Raw genomic sequence first — 20644 nt, 5'->3', positions numbered from 1 at the left:
AAGAAAGAAAGAAAGAAAGAAAAAATACACTTCTGAATTTTCTTTTTGATTTTACGACTTATCGGTTTATCCAATTGACGAACCGACTTCAGTTTTGGAATCGTTGATGCGAGATCTTCGATTTGATGTATAAATTTTATATTTTTTAAGATGTTTGAAATTCGCCGATTTCTGGAATAAATCCGATAAATTGTTAAATCATACAAAAATTGAAGATTGTTGGATAGTGTACGATCTTAACGAAGTAGAGAATATTAAAGTGACGTTGTTTTAAATTATTCCTAATTTGTTATAATTAAGAATTTTAATCATTGAATTGAAGCTGAAGAGTTGTTTGCCAGATGTTATTAATTCATATTATATATTCGGAGTATATGAAGTATATGATAGATGATGATATAAAGTTTTTTTTTGTAGTTTAACAGATGTTGTAAAATAACCTATTATTTGAAGATAATTTATTAGAGTGCATTTGATGTTATTATTGATAAATAAATACACCGGAATACTAATTGTTGAAAGATGAAGATGTATAATCGAGTTTTATATTTTTTATTGAATTGATAGTTGTTGGACTATTTAATGTTATATATTGAGCCTGTTATGATTGTGTTGATATGGTGACAATGATCTGATAATTGTTGTTGAATTATTTTGATACATCACAAGCCTCAGGATTAAAGAAATAACCAGATTTTATATATACGAGCATATGTTGTTATTGTTTAGTATTGATAAATACTATTGTGTTGAACGATGGTAAATCACCAGAATTGGGTGATTTGATATCATATTTGTTGTTGTTTATTATTGTTGATGTTGTTGGCTGTCGTTGTTGGGAGACGTATCGTTGCTGTTGTTCGATCGATGATATTGTTGTCGCCGGAGTAAGGGTGCGACGTATCGTTGATGTAGTTCGATCGACGATATTGTTGTCGCCTGAGTAGGGGTGCGACGTATCGTTGATATCTCTTGATCGACCATATTGCTGTCTTCGAAGTAGAGGTGCGACGTATCGTGATATTGTTCGATCGACGATATTGTTGTCGCCAGAGTAGGGGTGAGACGTATCGTTGATGTTGTTGAAGTAGAATGTGAGTTATTGAGCATATTGTTGATGGTTTTATTGTTCAGAAACAACAAAACGGGTATTTATGTTATGATTTCGGTTATATTTCATGTTTTTATTAATATAACTGTTATGCATTACGATGATGATTGTTGTATATGATAACCCTTCAGGGGATGTTTTGTAGGACATGTTACAGAACTATGACGTGAGACAGAATAGAGGTGAATGACTATGTGTGTCTAGTCAAATAGTTTTGTAGTTGATAGTGTATAGATATAATATAGCTTATTGTCTTATTTGAGTTATGTGTATATTTTTTATACTGTTTCTGCTATACTAATATAGATAGTGTGATGATTGCACTATTTTGTCGTATATGCATTATATTATTATGTCGTTGAAAAGAAATTTTATATGCATATGACGTCACATGTTGTATGATTATGTGGCAAGGTTTGGGGCGTCACATTGAGTGTCAGAGTGGCCATGTCGTAAACTCTTCTGGCGTCCCACTGATTTTTTTTTGTTTGAGTTTGTGCAGATTATCTGACCCGAGCTCATCCTACCGGATCAAGAGTGCTCGCATTACAGGCCATGCCACTCAAGCTCACTCTACCCTGTTGAGTACTCACAGTGCAAGTCAGACCATCCGGGCTCAGCCCATCAGGTCAAAAATCTATACATGAAATGTACACATCTCTGCCCGATATATTACTCACCCAGCTCACTCAATCGACCAGATCATCATCAATGACGCTGTATGTGGGAATCAGATCTGTAGACTCAGATAAGATTTCCACTCGAAACTCAACTCAGAGGGATCCCTCCGGAAAGGAGACCACAGACTCAAGGGTCCCTAGGGTAATCCACTCTCTGGTGACCCTCAACCAATCATCATCGTTGCTCTGAAAGAACTGGCCTAGTGGATAGCAGTGGCTGTTCAAGAGGCAACGTCAGACATGCTCCCTCCTCATTGAAAGCATCCACATGATTCAGCTCGAGAAAACAACCAAAATATCCCTGGAGTCATGACGTTTGGTATGATTTTCATTTCAATAAATATAATGCTTAGTTCTTGTATACAACATTTGATTATCAATAAAAATTCATTTTATTATTTTTAATATGAATGGAAGTCATTTATCTAAATCCATGAGATATGAAGCCCCCACACTTGATTCAAGCCTGAGATACATGAGGTCTCGATACTTTATGTAAGCCCGGGAGCATAAGGTCCCTACACCTTATTTAAGCCCGAGAGAGATGATGCCCCGACACTTTATCTAAGCTTGAGAGACATGATGCTCCTACACCTTATTCAAGCTTGGAAGACATGATGTCCTGACATCTTATCTAAACCTGAGAGACATGGCCCCGACACCTTATGCATGCCCAGGAGAAATAAGACCTCGACACCTCAGTTAAACACATGAGGTATGAGGTTCCGACATTTTATTCAAGACTGGGAATCATTAGACATCGATTAGTTTTCAACAGTTAAAAATTTTTACAAAGTATTAGGGCCACTTAGTCCTCTATCAATGATCAAGAACCAGCATTTAGCCCGACTAACTAGCAAAAATTCAAGAAAAAAATGACTTCACTAGAAAATTTGGGACGATATTCTAAAAAAAAAAAAAAAACAGGGGAGTGAAAATTCGAACCTTACACCGAGGACGCATCCATCGACCTAGTGGACTACCGCCTACACCAAGGTCGGGTCGAATTTATCTTCAGTGGAGCATTCATTGGAAATTTTGGTTCCAAATACGAAGCTATGATTATGAAGATGCTCGGGTTTTGAGATCAACCGAACAGGCGAGATGCTTCGAAGGAAGCCTACAAAAATAGAGGTCAAAGTTGAAGACAAAGAGGAACTCGAAGAAGCACGCAAGCGAGCCGCCGCCGCCGCATCTTCATCCTCCTCTGCAGCCACCACCTCGTCCTCCTCCCTCCTTCACCACTTCGACCGCTCCTCCCTCGATCCCTCCTCCAAATCCCATCGTATCGGCCTCTAGTGACACCCCAGATCATATACCCACATCATTTTCTCGTCGTTTTCTTTAAAAAAATAAATTGGTTATTTTTCAGTCAATAAGGCATCGTTACTGAGAAACTTAATGGAGATTGAAGTTAAGCTGCGACTACTGAACAAGGCCTCCTATCAGAATCTGCTCTCGTTGATTTCTCCATTTCATGTCATCACCCATCATCAGCACAATACATTCTTTGACGGCTCGGCTTCTGAGTTGAGCTCACGCCGAGCCATATTCCGTCTTCGGTTCCACGAGCAAACTCACCTCCCCAAATGCTTCGCTTGCCTCAAGGCTAAAGCAATTATCATCAACGGCGTGAGCCGTGTTGAGGAAGACGAGGAGGAGGTGGACCCTAACATAGGGAGAGCTTGCTTTGAGGACCCTGGGAAGCTAACGGAAATGGATTCAAGGGTTCTGAGGAGAGTAAAAGAAGAATTTGGCGTATCAGGTTTCGTGGGGTTGGGAGGGTTTAAGAATGTGAGGAACGTTTATGAGTGGAATGAGGTGAAATTGGAGGTGGATGAGACTAAGTATGAATTCGGGGATTTGTACGAGGTGGAGTGCGAGAGCGTGGAGCCTGAGAGAGTTAAGGGAATGATCGAGGAGTTCTTTAAAGAAAATGGAATTGACCACTCTGATTCAGTTATGTCAAAGTTCGCAATCTTCCGGGCTGGAAATTTGCCATCCTAGTAAGTATTTCTTGTTGGCTGTTGGTTGGTATATTAAGGTGTTTTGTCATGTTCTTGTTTGCGGTTACTTATCTTCGTAGTAGATTTTAGTGTCATCATCTGAAATGATGCCTGTTTGTTTATTGAGTTCGAATATGACATTGTTATTGCAATGTTTGCTAAAATTTATTTTTTGTTTCTGAATTGTCAATTGTTCTTTATCTACTTATAATGCAGCGAACTTTGTTATTAATAGATAATGTATTGCTATTGCATCTGTTTTGTATCTGATCAGATCCTTTGATCAAAAGGATTTTCAAGTAATAACTTATAAGCAACAGTAGGTTCGTTTAGTTATAAAATTTTAGAGTTCTTAGCTCTATGTCTTGAACGGTGCACATATGTTTGTGCGTAATGGATTTGTTATATAGGGATCCGGAAAGCAACACAAGACAAGATTTAGCATTTAAATTATGTGCGACTTTGATATTTTATCCAACATTGTTATGATTCTCAAGATTTTTCATGCTGCAGAATTCATCTGTGATATGGTGAATAATCCATTATCAGTATTTTTTCAACTTAGCTTATCAACCATAGTTCAGGTGTGTTTGATCTTTGTTTTTCCATTCTCCGAATATGCAGTTTCGACTTTCACAACGCATTAATACGATACGCATTGACTTGCAAGAAAGAGATTGTGCTTATGATGTTGACTCCATAAATTTGAATATCCAAGGGTTTTACATCATGTTATGATTGATGGGACTAGTCATGCATTAGTTGCTGGTATAGCTAAGCATTGATGGGGTAAATAGGCTGGTGTTTCCTCTGTCTTCGTTAGTGAAGGCGCTAAGTTAATACTCAAATCACAAATTTGTGTTTTGGGGTTGAAAACTCAAAATTGCCATTCTAGTAAGCATACAACAGTCTGGATTAAGGGGACATGATCACATGATGATCATCGCTTAGCAACTCTATCAGAAATAAATATTTAAGTTGTGAAACACCCAGTGCAAGGTTTACTAACAAATCTTATCATATATAATAAACCTAAATAAATCACATAACATTGACTTACTTATTTCAAGTTTCTAAATTTTCCAAGTGTCCTTAACCCAAAACACTTCAAGAACAGTATAAGATCCAACTTTTCTTCAAATGATTTCTCTTCTATGAGCTAAAGGATTCCAATGTTTTCCTTTAATTTATTTTTTCCTGGAGTTTTTATTTGTTTGCATAATGGAAACAATAAATGTACAAAATCTGAAAACCTCCTGATAAGTAATTTGCAGGTCAGAGTAGGCCATAGACCCCTTTGAGTACTACTGTTTGTTCAGGAATGCTCGTGATTGAGTTTGGTGTTACAGTTCTTCAATGTTAACTGATCGCATTTTGTTAAGAGTCACATATAATTAGGGTCGGGTTGAGTATTTTTGGGTCAGGTACCTGACCAGTCGGTAGTCATTTTGACTACCCGAGCCCGACCCGAAATTTATCAGTACCCGAAAAATTCAGGTAATTTCAGTTAATATACATACTGGTACCCAGAATTTTTATTTAATTGATTCTGGCTAGAAGATCATTGCAACATGTATGCTTAGAAGATCCATCTCAAACCATAAAAACTCACGGTACAAATTCAATAGAACTATAGAAGCATTGAAAAGCATCAAGATTTAAGCATCGTAGATCTGAAGAGGGAAACAATAAATAGAAATTAAGTTTAGTGGCTCCATAGCAGCTTTCCCTAATTAATCTGTTAGTGTGTTTTTCTTCCACATCTCCAGGTACGAGCCTCCTCCCCCATTTGCAACATCGATTCTTGAAATTCTCATAGTCTTGTTCTTGCTTCGTAGTATGTTTTTGACTGGAAATGTGTATCTTTAGTAAAAATGAAAATGGGGCTACTGAGTTTGATGCAGATTCATTGAATCAAAATTTCAGGGAAAAGAAAACATAATGATTTCCGTGGAATTGAAGGAAAGTAGTGATTCTACATTTTAAAGAATTTGACTTAAGTGCCAGTAGTTTTAGTTTTTAAATTTAACTTTATGGTGTAGCCAGTTTATGCGTACGTGGATAAACTCGAAGGCTAAGGATGTTTATGTGCTCTTTGTTCACGGCCTAACTTATATTGAGTGTATCAGAAGATGGTGACAATCAGATACTTTTTTATTCAACCGCATAAAGCTTTCTTTTATTACATGTTCTAAAAATGGTAACAATCAGGTTGTAACCTTAAGATGATGTTTCGACCAATTTTAAATTTGAACATTCAAGTAAATTATTGTAGAAAAGGTTCATATGCCACCAAGATCAATTAGTATCATGCTTGTTCTTGAACTATGTGCCTATGTTTCCTAGAATTTATAAGTTGCTATTTTTGTTGGACAAAAATAGAATAAGAAGGGATCTGTACAAATGAAATTTACCTCTAGAGTTTCCTTGTTCCCTAAACTATCATGTGGAGGTTTAGTTTTTTTACGCGTTTATTAGTTAGTGCTCCATGGTTAACGCGGTCTATTAAAGTTTTAGTAAATAACACGTACAACTATTGTTATCTGGGTTAGGTTGGGGGATTCGGATTTGGATCAATGGGGCACGTTCTTTGTTGTTCATAAATGATGGTTGATGTGGCAGTCCACGACAAAGGGAGCAAGACTTTACCAATTGGGTGATAAAGTAAGGGCTTATATGTTAAATATTAATTGAAAGGAAAAATATGAAAAATTCCCTTCTCAAGACATATAATAAAGGAGGGTAGAATGATTGTTTTCTGGTTTAAAACAGTAAGTTGAGAATCATCCTTGTCCCTTACTTGAAAGCATGCTAATTTCCTTGTGCGTTTTCTTACCAAGTAAACGAGGCATTTTGATTTCATGATTCAGGATATTCGAACGGTGGATATAGAGCCATGGTAGAAGCAAAGGAGGGATGACAAAGAAGTTCCTTTTGCGCAACTGGTTCAGCGGCAATACTTCTACTTCACAACATTTAGTGGTTGAGATATCTTATAAACTTACAGCTACTTGTGGGTGCCTATTTTCTCTGTTCTACATCATGTCCGAGAAAACTGCTGTTTCTTCTCTTTTTCGTCAGCACATTTTCTTGAAATTTCAAATCCTCTCGATTTCATGTCGACATTTTTTTAAAATGATGTGAGAACCTACAATTGTTAGCCACCTTTCAGAACGGATTGAGTAAATTCTTGAACTAATACAATAGTCTACAAATCACGTTAATCAAACAAATTATAGTAGATAAACCCTGTATGATATGTTCATCTGGGAAAGTGTAAGAGGAATCACATGTTGCGTTGTCTCAGCAGTTGGTTTAACTGTGATATAAAACCTCAACTTTAGATTTACACTTTAATTATTGTTAAACACATTAAAATTAAGTAAATCTAAACCAAAATAAAACAACCATCGATTTCTTTTAAATTAATTGACATAGTTAACCGCATATATTGCTAGTTTTAAAAGTATTAATCAGTTCAAGTACAAATTTTTTTAAAAAAAATAGAAACGACTTCTATCAATATTAAGTATGAAAAAAAGAGAGTCATTATCGTAATAAGAAAATGAAATAAAATGAATTTATATATTTTTTAAAATTAGTACTGCAATAAAAAAAAATTAATTAGATCTGAACCAATTTAAATCAATATCAACGACATCGGTAGGAGTGAAAATAAGTGATTGACATAAAAGATTTATAAAAAATAACTTGCTAGACCTTCAGGCCTGAAATATAAATCTATATAGTAATTAACAAGTGCAGATGCGGATTATGACTTAAGCTAGGGATGTTTGTAATATTATATATATAAGATTTGTCGTATAGAGAATATTTCTGACTCGGAAAGATATTCTAGGTGACCTCTCTCCCATCGACATATTTCAACCACCCTTCTGGTTCTACATATCTGTCACTAGATTTGACGGTGAAGTTACACATTTTTTATGCATGGCGTTTTGATTTATCTATGATGAACATGCAGGTTTGGAGAGAGTGCTGATGAGACAATAGAGAATGCACTTGCAAATGAAGGGCATTGTGCAGGAGCTGCTTGGAATGTATTTGGACAATTATTTTATAAATTTCTTTTAATTTTTGTTTGATTTGTGTTATTCCATTCTAAAAACATTTAAAAAAAGGCAAAAACTTGTGTGAGACGGTCTCACGGGTCTTATTTGTGAGACGGATCTCTTATTTGGGTCATCCATGAAAAAAGTATTACTTTTTACGCTAAGAGTATTACTTTTTATTGTGAATATGATTATGGTTGACCCGTCTCACAGATTAAGATCCGTGAGACGGTCTCACATGAGACCCACTCTTAAAAAAAACACACAATCTTAATTGTTATTTAAAAAGTATACTTGGAATACACATTAAAAAAATATTTAAAAAATGTTTTACAAAATATTATCAAAACACATACTTTAAGTTTTTTTCACTTACAAAATACCGTCGTTTTTAAAGTGTGTTAAGTTTTTAATTTTTTCCATTCGTTTCTATATTAATAATCATATGATACCTAAAAAGTCACAGAAAATATAAGTGATTTTAGAATTTCAATTGAAATAGAAACATGAGAAGAAAGAAGAATACCAGGGAAATAAAAGTATGAGAAAGAGGTTGAGGGGGAAACCATTGTCTTTGTGAATGACAGGCACTTTGTTGTATGAGTGTGATATTCAACCCGTACTTGCAATAACTAACCTTGTGAAGAGGTGGTTTTCACCCCTATTTCCGACAATATCAGATCATATGTATCCTTCGTACTTCTACGAAGAATCATAAATACATCGGAGATTCAAAAGATCCTTTATATCTTTTTGTAAAGGATTATACATACATCAGAAATGCAGAAGGCAGGCTGTCGGAGACACTCGTGGAATGGCAAAGACAATACCATAGTAAACTTTTTACATGGCTGTTGGAAGTTATCCAAACAAATCGAGATCTTTTAATTTTGATATTAGGATTAAAAATTGCACAAGCTCCAAAATATGTTCTCTCTATGAACTTGTATGATGTTTCAAATGAAAGTTGCCCGTATCGTTCATAAGCCACTTCCAAAAAGGCTATCTCCGAGTGGCAATAAATAGTGTGGAACTTTTCCGAATGCAGGAAGGATGATATATTTGACCAACTTCAATATCAGAATGATACACAATCCCATGCCTTGTTAAGACACATCGTTGTCGATGCATAACCCTCATCGAAAACGACTGACGAATCGGGAAAATAAATTATAGAACTTGTACCCGAGTCACCACGTGCTGGATACAATCCATGGAAATGAACTAGCGACCAAGTAATTTCAAACAGGCAACTTACTATTCTAAACACAAATATGGCATTAATAAATCATACAACTAACATAAGATCCAGAATTATCATCTCTCCACAAAAGGGAGCAGATGAAATTCTATCAAATAACAAAACATAGTTTAACCCAAACAAGTACGATCAATTTCCTACTCGCTTATAACAAACAGAGCTAAATTATCCTCATTCTCTTAAGCACAGCCAACCAAGAAAAAAGGAACTAAAGAAATATCATCTGCAGCTACTTCACTTCCTCTTCTTGGCCGGTGGTTGATCCTCCTCTTCCTCCTCTTCCTCATCTCCCTCATCCTCATCGCCGTCCTCATCATCATCCCCATCATCATCATCCTCCTCCTCATCATCACCACTACCTCCGTTACCATTCGCTTCTGGTTCGTCTTCTGGATCCCCTTCCTCATCATCTCCACCTTCTTCGCCAGCCGAGAAATCTTCGTCACCAGCATCATCATCATCGTCCAGCTCATCAGCATCATCGTCCAGCTCATCATCCTCTGTGTCGGATGCATCTTTGTTTTCTGGTCCAGGCTTTTCCAATCTATGAAGATCGTCAATCGGGAACCTGCCAATGCTCAACATTTATTCACTTCATACACGGTATTTTTTTTGGTAAGAAATATTGTAGCGAAGAAAACAAATATTACCTTTTCTCCGTCAAGTCAGGTAGCACATCAATGTTGTTCAACAGAGCTCCCATCTACAGAAATCATTTAGTTAATTAAGAAAGTACATTGTTTCACTCATTTCACTAGATCAGCTCCATGCTTAAAAAACACAAAACTGGAAATAGTGTGATTCAAGATAACAACAGACATAAACTGTAAGTAGAGGCCATACAGCCACAATACTCAGCGAGAATGCTAGGAAACAGTCAATCGGAAGATATTTCAAAATGAACATATATTTACTTGAAAGAATTACTGAAGTACAAAGCAAGGGTTTTGAAGTAAACTGTAAATTACGAATGAGTACCACATCCAAGGACAAAACCAAAAAAAAAACAAAAACAAAATTTTCCTTCCAGAGAGCGGCTTTGTCCAGCCTTTCCTATCCAGACCCCCTGAATTTGTTTTCTAGGGTAATAAAAATTCACTCGAGTCAGCAATATCGCCGAAACTGTGGTGTGATGTTTACCAGTTTGGATGTAAACCTCCAGAGAAGTGTTCAAACTCCATATATAGTTTAGTCACTGGAATGTGACAGCAAAGTAATTTACTTAATTCGAATATATTAACCATATCTAGACTGTAAAAATCCTCAAAAAACAGATTACACGTGGCAACAAATATCTTTTTTAGAATAAACCAGCCCAAGGAAAGACATCCTAAACGTAAACACAATAAAACTTGCAGACAAATTCAATAGTCACAAAACCAAATCTTGAGTTGCAGTGTTCCTGTCACAGCCGTGGCTCAAGAAAGTCCGCTTTCAGGTTTAACTCAGACAAAAAACAACAAAATAAGAAGGGATTAACAACATATCAAACCAAAGCAAAACAGTCAAGTCAAGCTCTTTACGAAAAAGGATTCCATAATTCGACAAGAAAAAAAGATTCAGACACCATATACAGAGAATACAAAAGATACTAAAAAGGGAAACAAAAGGGAAAACATAGACTCGGCCATTTAGCTAAAAGAAAACACACAAGAACAGCACCACCGAATCTCAAAATTCAAAACTAAAGCAAAGTTTCAGAAACCCAAAGCACCAAATCCGAAATCCAAAATAGGAAAAAAAAATGCAAATCAAACTTTAACTAAAAAAAAAGATCAGAGTACCAGCAAAAGCAAGCAAGCAAGGGACTTTTGAGCAGCCAAGATAGTTTGAAGCGCTGCAGCCTCAGCAAATCTGCACACTACGTCAGAACTCACCACCTCCATGTGACCAAATAAAAGAAACTCCCCCTAAAAAAAGTCACTGAAAAAAGTTAGAAGAACAATGGAGAGAAGTGCAAGTTCCAAGAACGAAAGAGAAGGAAAACAAACGGCTATCGAACCAGGAAGTAGACGCAGACAGTGAGTGCTTCCTCTGTCTAGGGTTGAATTTGGCTGTCCAAAAGTAAGTCGATCACATAAAAGTACTAAATACGTTTGACTAGGGTTTTGGTGTGATGACTCTAGGGTTTTGTCAATTGGGGGTGTCGTTGATATTTTATCACTTTAAGGGGTTGATTTGTAATTATTTGAAAAAATTTCATTAAATGAGAGGGGGTGCGTGGGGGGGTTGTTATAACTTTATCCAATTGTGGATGGAAGAGACTTTGAGCAATCATTGATGAATGAGGATAATTGCAATTGGGTCCTCCATGTTTCTACTTTAGTCAATAGTGGAATCTATTTAAAGAGTGTGTGTGTGTGTGTTTTTTTTTACATAAAGTAAAAAATGCATGATACTATGTGTATAATAATTCTTACAAAATATAAACATATAAATCCAAGACCGGAAGGCGCTATGTTGGGTGCAATAATTGTCCTTGCTTGGTAGAGCGATCGAACCGTGGTGCTTGAGATGCTGTACGGTTTAAACGATTTGAGTTGCACCATTACTACTAGCTATAGCTTTTGGTAAAGCGGCAAGCGCTCGGTCCTACACGCTATGGGGTGATCTCGTAGTTCTTATGGGTGGAGATTATTGGCTTAGTATGTGGATTTTCTTTTCTTTTCATTCGATGCTTCTTTTTTCGTACTCTTGTTACAATAGATCGATATTTTTTTGGATAATTCGTCCAACAAAAGACAACAATAATATATTGGTGCAGAATGAATGTCTATACGAACGTTTATTTCGAGTTCTGAGATTATGAAAACGATTCGATTTTCTCACTTGTTTCCTTTCCATATGTGTGAAATAATATTTGTACTTTTCGAGAGTGTTGTTGAGTGATAAAAAAAAAAGTTATAATTGAGGTTTTGAAGTTTAGAATCTAACCCCCACATTACCATTTTTTAAGCTAAAAACATTTCTCAAGGTAAAAATATATAAAAGGATGTCATATTTTTATAAGAATTTTCATAGATTCAAATCAAGGAAATAATATAATATTTTAAAAATTTAGCCAAGGAGCACATTTTACAATAGAAAAATTTTGTAATAATTTATACGCCAAATTTCCCTTTTTTAACCCAATAAAAAATCTCTAAAACCTTACACAAAATTTCTCTGGACAAGTTAATTAGGTGCTTAATTAGGTTAAAAACTCACTCGCCACTATTTAATTCTATATTCACGAGCACTGCTATACATATCTTATTGATTATTTTAAATATTTTGAGAGTGAATTTTTAAATTTGGTTTGATATGATACATGTATGGCTTAATGTTATTTAAAACAATGGAAATAAATTTATTCAATTGCACAAATTAGATTTTTAACTTTTTTAATGCTTTTTTTTTTAAAAAAAATATAATTTTACGGTTTCAGCTCTCAAAGAAAAAACAAAAACTTGTGTGAGACTGTCTGGTCGTATTTTATGAGACATATCTCTTATCTGAGTCATCCATGAAAAAATATTACTTTTTATGATAACAATATTACTTTTTATTGTGAATATCGGTAGGATTGATCCGTCTCACAGATAAAAATTTATGAGACCGTCTCACGAGTGACCTATTCTAAAGAAAAATGTATGGAACCAGATTGTAACAAATTTTTTTTTAATCAAACAGATGAATTAATTGTAATGACACAACGTACCGTCCAATTAATGATGATGGTAGGGAAGAATAGTGAAAACCAAGGAATGTCATTTTTGTTTTCACTTGTTTCCTTTTATCAGATGCAGAAGATGCAAGATTCGATTTTAAGCTATGCATTGTACTACCTTTAAACAAAGTGAGTTTATGTCATATAGATGGTTCTGCTCTCGATCTGTTTGTATAAGATGATCGACCAATCATTTCATTATAAAATAAAAAAAGTATTAATATAGCCCATATTTTTGTTTTTAAGTTAGATGATCAGCCGATCATCTTATACAAAACAAAAATCGAGATATCTACTTCCTATATAGAATAAACTCACCTCTATGAACAATTGAATTCTGTAATCCAATGTATAAGTTATCAATGCCAATGGATTTTAAGCGATTACTCGTATGAAACGGTCTTCTGATCTTTTAAAAGAGGGGTAAATACAAATCTTATTGTAAAAATCCAAAAATAAAACCTCGTGGTATTAAAAAAAAAGCATTGTAAATGGAGTAAATATACCTGATTTTTAAAAATACATGGTCTAAAAAACATTTAATTTTAAATTACGTCTTTTATACTCTTTATAAATTAAATTTATTTCGAAATAGCTACTCTTATCATAGCATGAATTTCTCTCCAATTTTTTTTTAAAGGCTATGAGTAATGTGTTTATATAATATATTTCATAAAAATAAATTGCATTTATAATTAATTATCTTCATCGATAAAAACTTGGCCTTACAGGTCATCCGTAATACATATTTTATTTAAAGTCAATTTCAATTTTCAAATAATACCAGCTGTAAACTAAATCAAATAAATTAGCTCTTTTGAATTCAGAAGTTATTTAAAACTCAGCTCTTTTTAAAATCATAATTAAAGTACAAAAATTCCCACAAAAATAGATTTTTTTAAAAAAAAATTATTTCCTAACTCAACCAACCACCAAAATTGAGAAAAAAAATATGTTGACTTTATTTTTATTTTTTGACACAAAAAAAATTATGAAAAAAATAAAAAAAAACCATCATAGTTCTATCTCTCTTTTAAAAGAAATCGAGATTTTGTCCGTCCTTCTCTCGTTCTCGAGATCAATGATAACAAATTATGATCATCGACCAGCTAAGAACAAAAAAAACTTCAAGAGAATGCTTGAGTTAGTGAAGTAAGTGAACATATATAATTACGAGTTAAAATTTTTTTTTATCAATATTTTCTATTTTTCGAATACAAAACTAGTAATAAAAAAAAAAAAATGACATCCGAGGGCCGTACAGGCTACAGCCTAACCTTCCAAGAAAAACCTTATAATTGGCAGAGAAAACCTTGTGATAATTGGTCAACAAACGACGCCTTAACACGCATTGTTGATCAATTCGTTATATTGAATCCAACCGATTTCCGATTGCGCAATTCGATTTGCAAATGGCATCGGAGATCGAGGTGGTGGAGGAGGTGGAATCCGGAGATATTTCCTCGAATGGTGGGAAGACGGCGGCTGTGGTTGTGGAAGATGAGAGCTTGAGGAACGACGTGTATACGGCGGCCGCTTATGGTGACATGGAGAAGCTGCAGCGGCTGGTCGAGAGCGAGGGTTGCTCGGTTTCGGAGCCCGATAGCTTAGGTTATTATGCACTTCAATGGGCGGCACTCAATAATCGGACTGCCGCCGCGCAATACATCATAGAGGTATTGGAGGTTTTGTGCGCGTTTTTGTTTTTTGGGGTTTGATTTGCAATTATTTCGACCTTGTAAATTTTTGTTAAGAGTTCAATTGGTATTTTGGTATTGGTTTTGCATCATTAGACTGTTGGATATGGTTATTCACAATAAATATGAGGAAATGATTTGATGAAGTAATGGGTTGACTTTGCTTGGTATAGTGAGTTTGGGAAACTGTTTTCGAGGATGTGAAATGTGCTAGTTATTTGATTATGAGAAGGTATATACCTTTGCGGGGAGCCTGAGGCATGTTTAAAATCATGATTCGGCCTTTCTGTCTATTTGCATTGATTGCAAGAGTGTCTGTAAGAACTTGAGGCGTTCTGATGATTTTTTGTGGTGTGATTGACAGCATGGAGCTGATATTAATGCCCGTGATAATACGGGCCAAACTGCTCTGCACTGGAGTGCTGTTAGGGGTGCAATCCAGGTTGCTGAACTTCTGTTGCAGGAGGGTGCTCGGGTCAATTCAGTTGATTTTAATGGCTATCAGGTGTACTTTGAATCTCGTGGTTTTCATTGCAAGTATTTATTGGTTAATTTGTTTGAATAGTTATTATGAAGGGTTGTTCAGGCATCAAAATATTTGTCACAGGAAGTCTTCACATCCTAGAAACATTTGGAATTACTTCCACATACCAATGTCTTTATCTTTTATTTTTTAGAAAGTGGTCTTCAGAAGAATTTATAATGGTTGACGTGTCAATTATGATGAGAGTCTAGTATACAAGTGAGAACTTTTAAGGCACACTTTCTGCAAATTATTCAAGGCGATGAAAGAACTAGAACATATTTTCCAAATCGAGATGTGGTTTTTCCTGAATATTTGACTATTGGAAATTTGCCTGATTTATGCGCTAGTGGGTTGAATATTGTATTGGATTTGGTCTTGTTAGTCTGATCCTTTTGTTTATATTATTTATGCTATTTTTCCAAATAAATTTGTTCTTTTCTAGCTCTCAACCTTTTCCCGTGTATTATGTGCACTTTCTGTATTTGCAGACAACACATGTTGCTGCACAATATGGTCAGACGGCTTTTCTTTATCACATAGTCACAAAGTGGAATGCTGATCCTGATATTCCTGATAACGATGGAAGAAGCCCTTTACACTGGTACTTGACAAATGTAATTGTTATTCTTTTGTTTCAGCAAATATTTGGTTTTACTTTTTTCTTCCCTTTTATGTTATCTCAATCATCCAACTCAATTATCCAACATTTGATATAATTTGTTCAATGGAACATGATGTCTGAGAAGACCACAATTAATTTATGGGGGAAAGTATGTTGTTTGCTTCAATTTTGTAGATCCTGGATTTGATTTCTGTGAACCAATTTTGGTTGTTGAAAGTTTAACATATATTTTACTCTTTTTAAGTCTTTTTATGCTGTAGTTATTTTTAGTTCTAGCAAGCGATTGGTTTCTACGCAACAGATTTTTCTCCTGAACTAGACCCTTTAAAAACACAACTAGATGGAACTTCGAGCCTTGTTTGGTAACAAAGGTACGAGGTACCTAATGATCCCCTTCAGATTATAAACTTGAATATGGTTTACTAACAATCCTAGCTATTGCTTTTATTTTTTTTCTTTGCTTTCTTCTATGTTATTATATGGTTTAATTGTAAGCAGCGACTGTTGGATTAATTTAAGGATTGTGTGGGGTGATGGTCCTAAAGCTCATTTTGAATGTCATTCATCATATCTTAATGTTTCCCTCTCTAACTCTTGTGCCGTTAAGATTTATTTGTAATGTTAAGATGCTAAAATAGCTACATGTAATTATTCTCTAATTCCCCATCTAGTTTTATACAAGCTAATGTTAGTGTGTTTGAATTTGATTGACCTGATTTTTGAGGAATTAATCAATTTTGGACTTCTTAATTTTTTTGGCACAACTATAGGGCAGCTTACAAGGGCTTTGCAGATTGCATACGTCTTTTGCTATTTCTAAATGCATACAGGGGACGACAGGATAAAGAAGGTCAATTGAAATGATTCACATGCTGGTGTCGTTTTATGTTTTTTCCATTTTTCTTGTAGTGCTACAAGCACATTATCCTGATTAAAAATATTTTGATGCTTATAGGTTGCACCCCCCTTCACTGGGCTGCCATTAGGGGTAATTTAGAAGCATGCACTGTTTTGGTGCAGGCTGGGAAGAAGGAAGAATTGATGGTTACTGATAATACTGGTCTTACACCTGCTCAGCTAGCTGCTGATAAGAATCACAGACAAGTCGCGTTTTTTCTTGTAGGTATTTCGCAAACTATTTAATCATGTTTTGTTTCGTCAATGCTAATTGTTGAGATATTGATGATGAAATTAATGATTTTGACTTAGTTCAAAAGTTCTCTCTCTAAAAGTAAGATAATTATGAGAATTTTAATCATTTGGGCATCAGTTCATGAATGTAGTCTGTACGGGTAAACAATGTGATTTTCCCTTCTTTTTTTTCTTACTACCTATTTTCAATTTAAGCTTTAACATTCAGGATTTTTGTTTATATTCATGCTTCGGCATATTCTTATCAATTGCTTGAGTTTGATTTGCAGGGAAATGCTAGAAAGTTGCTTGACAAAAAGTGGGACAGCAATAGCTTCCTTGGCAAACTTTCAAAATTAGGACTTGCTCCATTACTTTGGTGTGTAATCTTTTTGCTGCTTGTGACATATATCCACTCAGTTGTTACAGGTATTTCTCCTGAATTGTATTACCACCTGGATCATTGCCCTTTTGTATGTAATTATTCTTTAAAAAAAAAGTTTGTGTTCACAGCTTCTAATTTGCCAAGATTAACTGCTGGTTTTGGTCTCTTTGCTTGGATGGGTGTATTCTTGGCAACCTTTGGACTAGTTCTCTTTTATAGATGTAGCAGGTAACTCTTCAGTTATATGGAATGTTTAAATTTATCAAGATAGTTTTCTAAACATTTTTAATTAACAATATCGGAGAAGTAGTTGACACGCGTAATGAAATTGTTTGTTTAGTTTATTAATTCGGGCATGGGTGGAAACTGGTCCATTTTGCTTACCAACTGCAATATTTGAAATTTGATGCAACAATTAGTAGTTTCATGATAATATAAACCCTAATGGATGAAATTATACAAGTATTGAACCTTCATTAGTTGTGTTGTGTACCATAATTGGTGAGAGAGAAATGATATTGTTTAGAAAGCTTTGATTGGTTGACGAATTTTTGGGCAGTAGTTGTTGTATAAGTTTGCGGAACCTTGTGATCATAAATATATTTTATGTTGGTGCTAAAAAAATTATATAGTTAATTCGTTGTTGACGTGCAGCCCGAAGCTGTTGATTTTGTGTAACTATTTCTTGTTTATCCATGTAAAATTCGAGTCAGTATCCTTTTAGAAGTCATTGTAAACATTTTCGTCGATTGAACTTTTAATCTTGCATTCTTTGTTTAGATGTAGCTTGCGATTTCCATTTGACTGAAATTTTTTAAGTATTCATGTTTCCTTGATAGTTATTGTTTAGTCTGTTTTACCGCGAAAGACAGTCAAACGTGATCATTCTAATTCTAATATGTATTATGTATGGGGTTTGTCCAATAGCGTAACTCTGTTTGGACTTTGTAATTGTAGCAAGGATCCCGGGTTTATCAAAATGAATAGATATGATCAAGAAAACATGAAAGATGATGTAAGTTGCTCCATGTTCAGTTTTAATATCTTTCAAATTACTTCTTGTTCTCTAAATTAGCAAATATTTGAATACATCTCATTGATTTTGTAGGAACCTTTGTTGAAGGTTGAGGTAAATAATCCTGCTTTGCTTGCTGGGAATTGGTCACAACTTTGCTCAACCTGCAAGGTACTATTTCTTTCTTTCTGACTGCGATGCTGCGTAACCCTCCATTAATGAGTCCCTGTATAAATTATTTATATGCTCTATCATACCTTTTTTTCCTTTATTAGATTGTTCGTCCTCTTCGTGCAAAGCATTGTTCCACCTGTGATCGTTGCGTTGAACAATTTGACCATCATTGCCCATGGGTGTCTAATTGCATTGGCAAGGTGCTTCAACACTTTCTTAACTCTGTTTTATGCTACTGTTGTGAATACATCTATGAATTTCTTGTTTGTGGGGTCAAATCATATTGGCACACTTTAATGGAGTGATTGATGGCGAGATTTCGGGTCATTATCTTTATCATTGCAGCTTCTAGTCTCATAACTGCTTATACATAAATGCATTAATTTACATTTCACATGTAGTTCTGTGCTCGTTACATTAATAAGAGAGAGTGGGAAACAAGGTGAGAATTTACTTGTCATGGCCTTACCCATTTTTTATTTCTTGAACAGAAAAACAAATGGGACTTCTTCTTGTTTCTTGTTCTGGAAGTTGTTGCAATGCTGATTACCGGAGTAGTTGCACTTATAAGTAAGATTTTAATTTAAGCTTCTTTTCCCAGTTAGCCGTAATAGACATTATATGCGGCTGTCTCGTTTATGCCTTTTTATCCACTTCTAGCATTTTCTTATCATTGCAGGAGTGTTGACTGATCCAACGGCTCCATCTACCTTTGGCGCATGGTTAAGCCATGCTGGTAATCAGCATGTTGGTGCTTTATTATTTTTGGTTGCAGACTTTTTCCTCCTTTCTGGTGTGGCAGTCTTGACTGTTGTACAGGCCTCTCAGGTACACTTCTGGAGCTGCTTGTGTTTGATGTTTTGCTTGTCAGTCGTTTTTCTCATGTTGCCTTCTTCTCCATACACATCTGCATGGTCAGCATCTTTGTCGTGCACTCTGCAGACTTCAGGATCAACAGATATGCATTGTCTAGTTCATATATTGTGTGTTTACATTTTTTTTCAGTTGCATGGGGATTGTCTTGATTGCTATGTTGATAGCAATTGTTTGTCCTTCGTTGTACTTATTTCATATGCATTTTCTCTAATTCCCGCTTTCTTGCATAAAAGCCACGTTTACCTGATAGATAAAAGTTTGTATTTCTGCAAATTTCCACGTTGCCTTACCTTACATGCCCTAGGAATGCCAATTCTTTTCTTACAATCTGACAAGAGGTAGTTAACTTCAGATACAGCCTATAGTCGACTCCTAAATGATTCACTTTCCTGATATAGATTTCTCGCAATATTACAACAAATGAAATGGCAAACATGATGCGGTACAGCTACCTAAGAGAACCAGGTGGTAGATTCCGTAACCCGTACGATCACGGGTGTAAGAGGAACTGCACAGATTTCTTGATAAATGGCTACAATGAAGATATCGAGCGGCGCCCTGAAGAATCGGTGATTGAATCTGAAGGAATTGGGATGATGCACATGACACGAAATGCCATCCATTCAAATGGATCCATCGATCATGCTAGTCGAGCAAATGGAAATGGCCAAGTAGTAATTGATGTGAACAATACCTCAAACTCGCTTCATGGTCATGTCCATTCTTCTCATTGTAGCCATGGCCGTAATCACAATAGAAAAACCGATTCGATTCCTTTAGGTTTGGGAGTTGGTTTAGGGCGAAATGCTGCCCATTCTGCAGCGGTTTCATGATGGAACTTCGTTGTAATAGTCTCAAAAGCTGTATGGGGCAAAAAGGATCAATCTTTGCTAGTACATTACATTAGAAAAATACGAGCTGCCCAGTATGTAAACGGTGATTTTGTTATCTTTGAAGTTTCTTGTATTTCTTATTTCCTTTCTTGTACGAGAATGTGTACAAGGTTAAATTTATGTGCGCTGTGGCTATGTTTGGGAGATGAGAAAGCACGTTTCTATATTTTTCCTTTTTGGGACTATTCGCTAGGATTTGTCGCTTTTTCACCTTTAGTTGAATTTTAAACATCAAAATATGGAATGCTCCTAAACCAATCACGCTTCGGTTAATATAGTTTGTATTATCCACAAGATCTAATTTTCGAAAAGCTAGGACAACATGCTTAAATGTCTTTTGTGTTTGTACTAAACTGGTCACTCGTCAAAAAGTATAATGAACAATTACATTAAACATTTATATATATAAAAAAGAGTATTTCCCTTAAACTTTTCAGACAAATCCGTCTTTTCAAAATTTCATGGTACCACGCCATTCTTGCGTT

At 35.2% G+C, this 20644-nt stretch overlaps 3 protein-coding genes across 10 annotated transcripts; 2 read left to right on the top strand and 1 right to left on the bottom strand.

Moving 5' to 3' along the window:
* Positions 1-2708: 2708 nt before the first annotated feature.
* Positions 2709-6920, top strand: LOC140963198 (triphosphate tunnel metalloenzyme 3-like). 8 transcript variants are annotated; one of them, XR_012172673.1, is made up of 3 exons: positions 2710-3797; positions 5222-5294; positions 6668-6920. XR_012172673.1 is itself a non-coding variant. In XM_073422488.1 (2 exons), the coding sequence occupies exons 1-2, from the start codon at positions 3193-3195 to the stop codon at positions 4498-4500; spliced, it is 684 nt and encodes a 227-aa protein (XP_073278589.1). In that variant the 5' UTR covers positions 2709-3192; the 3' UTR covers positions 4501-5041. The 8 variants fall into 8 exon arrangements, 6 of the variants coding, with proteins under 6 accessions (XP_073278589.1, XP_073278594.1, XP_073278593.1 ...); XR_012172672.1 differs by having other exon boundaries at positions 2711-3821; XM_073422488.1 differs by lacking the exons at positions 5222-5294; positions 6668-6920 and adding an exon at positions 4422-5041 and having other exon boundaries at positions 2709-3797.
* Positions 6921-9124: 2204 nt separating this feature from the next.
* On the bottom strand, positions 9125-11292 carry LOC140963576 (uncharacterized). The gene is made up of 4 exons (XM_073422954.1): positions 11134-11292; positions 10916-11041; positions 9782-9834; positions 9125-9699 (listed from the first exon to the last, which is right to left on the bottom strand). Exons 2-4 carry the CDS (start codon positions 11015-11017, stop codon positions 9366-9368), a joined length of 489 nt encoding a protein of 162 aa, XP_073279055.1. The 5' UTR covers positions 11018-11041; positions 11134-11292; the 3' UTR covers positions 9125-9365.
* A 2796-nt stretch (positions 11293-14088) lies between these two features.
* LOC140962853 (protein S-acyltransferase 24-like) lies at positions 14089-20325 on the top strand. Its single transcript, XM_073421894.1, has 13 exons — positions 14089-14516; positions 14902-15042; positions 15552-15664; positions 16456-16535; positions 16641-16804; positions 17107-17245; positions 17330-17429; positions 18159-18216; positions 18310-18387; positions 18492-18590; positions 18882-18960; positions 19070-19218; positions 19665-20325. Exons 1-13 carry the CDS (start codon positions 14253-14255, stop codon positions 20097-20099), a joined length of 1899 nt encoding a protein of 632 aa, XP_073277995.1. The 5' UTR covers positions 14089-14252; the 3' UTR covers positions 20100-20325.
* The last annotated feature ends 319 nt before the right edge of the window (positions 20326-20644 follow it).

The sequence above is a fragment of the Primulina huaijiensis genome, chromosome 17 (assembly GCF_012295235.1).
Source record: "Primulina huaijiensis isolate GDHJ02 chromosome 17, ASM1229523v2, whole genome shotgun sequence".
NCBI lineage: Eukaryota > Viridiplantae > Streptophyta > Magnoliopsida > Lamiales > Gesneriaceae > Primulina > Primulina huaijiensis.
This window is presented reverse-complemented; position numbering and strand designations above follow the sequence as displayed.

Coding starts and splice junctions, on each gene's coding strand:
- LOC140963576 (XM_073422954.1), bottom strand. CDS start 11,017: ATGGAGGTGGTGAGTTCTGACGTAGTGTGCAGATTTGCTGAGGCTGCA. Junction 9,835..10,915: donor TTGCTTGCTTGCTTTTGCTG/GTACTCTGATCT, acceptor TGATTTCTGTAG/ATGGGAGCTCTGTTGAACAA. Junction 9,700..9,781: donor CCTGACTTGACGGAGAAAAG/GTAATATTTGTT, acceptor GAGCATTGGCAG/GTTCCCGATTGACGATCTTC.
- LOC140962853 (XM_073421894.1), top strand. CDS start 14,253: ATGGCATCGGAGATCGAGGTGGTGGAGGAGGTGGAATCCGGAGATATT. Junction 16,536..16,640: donor GGGACGACAGGATAAAGAAG/GTCAATTGAAAT, acceptor TGATGCTTATAG/GTTGCACCCCCCTTCACTGG. Junction 17,246..17,329: donor TATCCACTCAGTTGTTACAG/GTATTTCTCCTG, acceptor TTGTGTTCACAG/CTTCTAATTTGCCAAGATTA.
- LOC140963198 (XM_073422488.1), top strand. CDS start 3,193: ATGGAGATTGAAGTTAAGCTGCGACTACTGAACAAGGCCTCCTATCAG. Junction 3,798..4,421: donor GCTGGAAATTTGCCATCCTA/GTAAGTATTTCT, acceptor CCGAATATGCAG/TTTCGACTTTCACAACGCAT.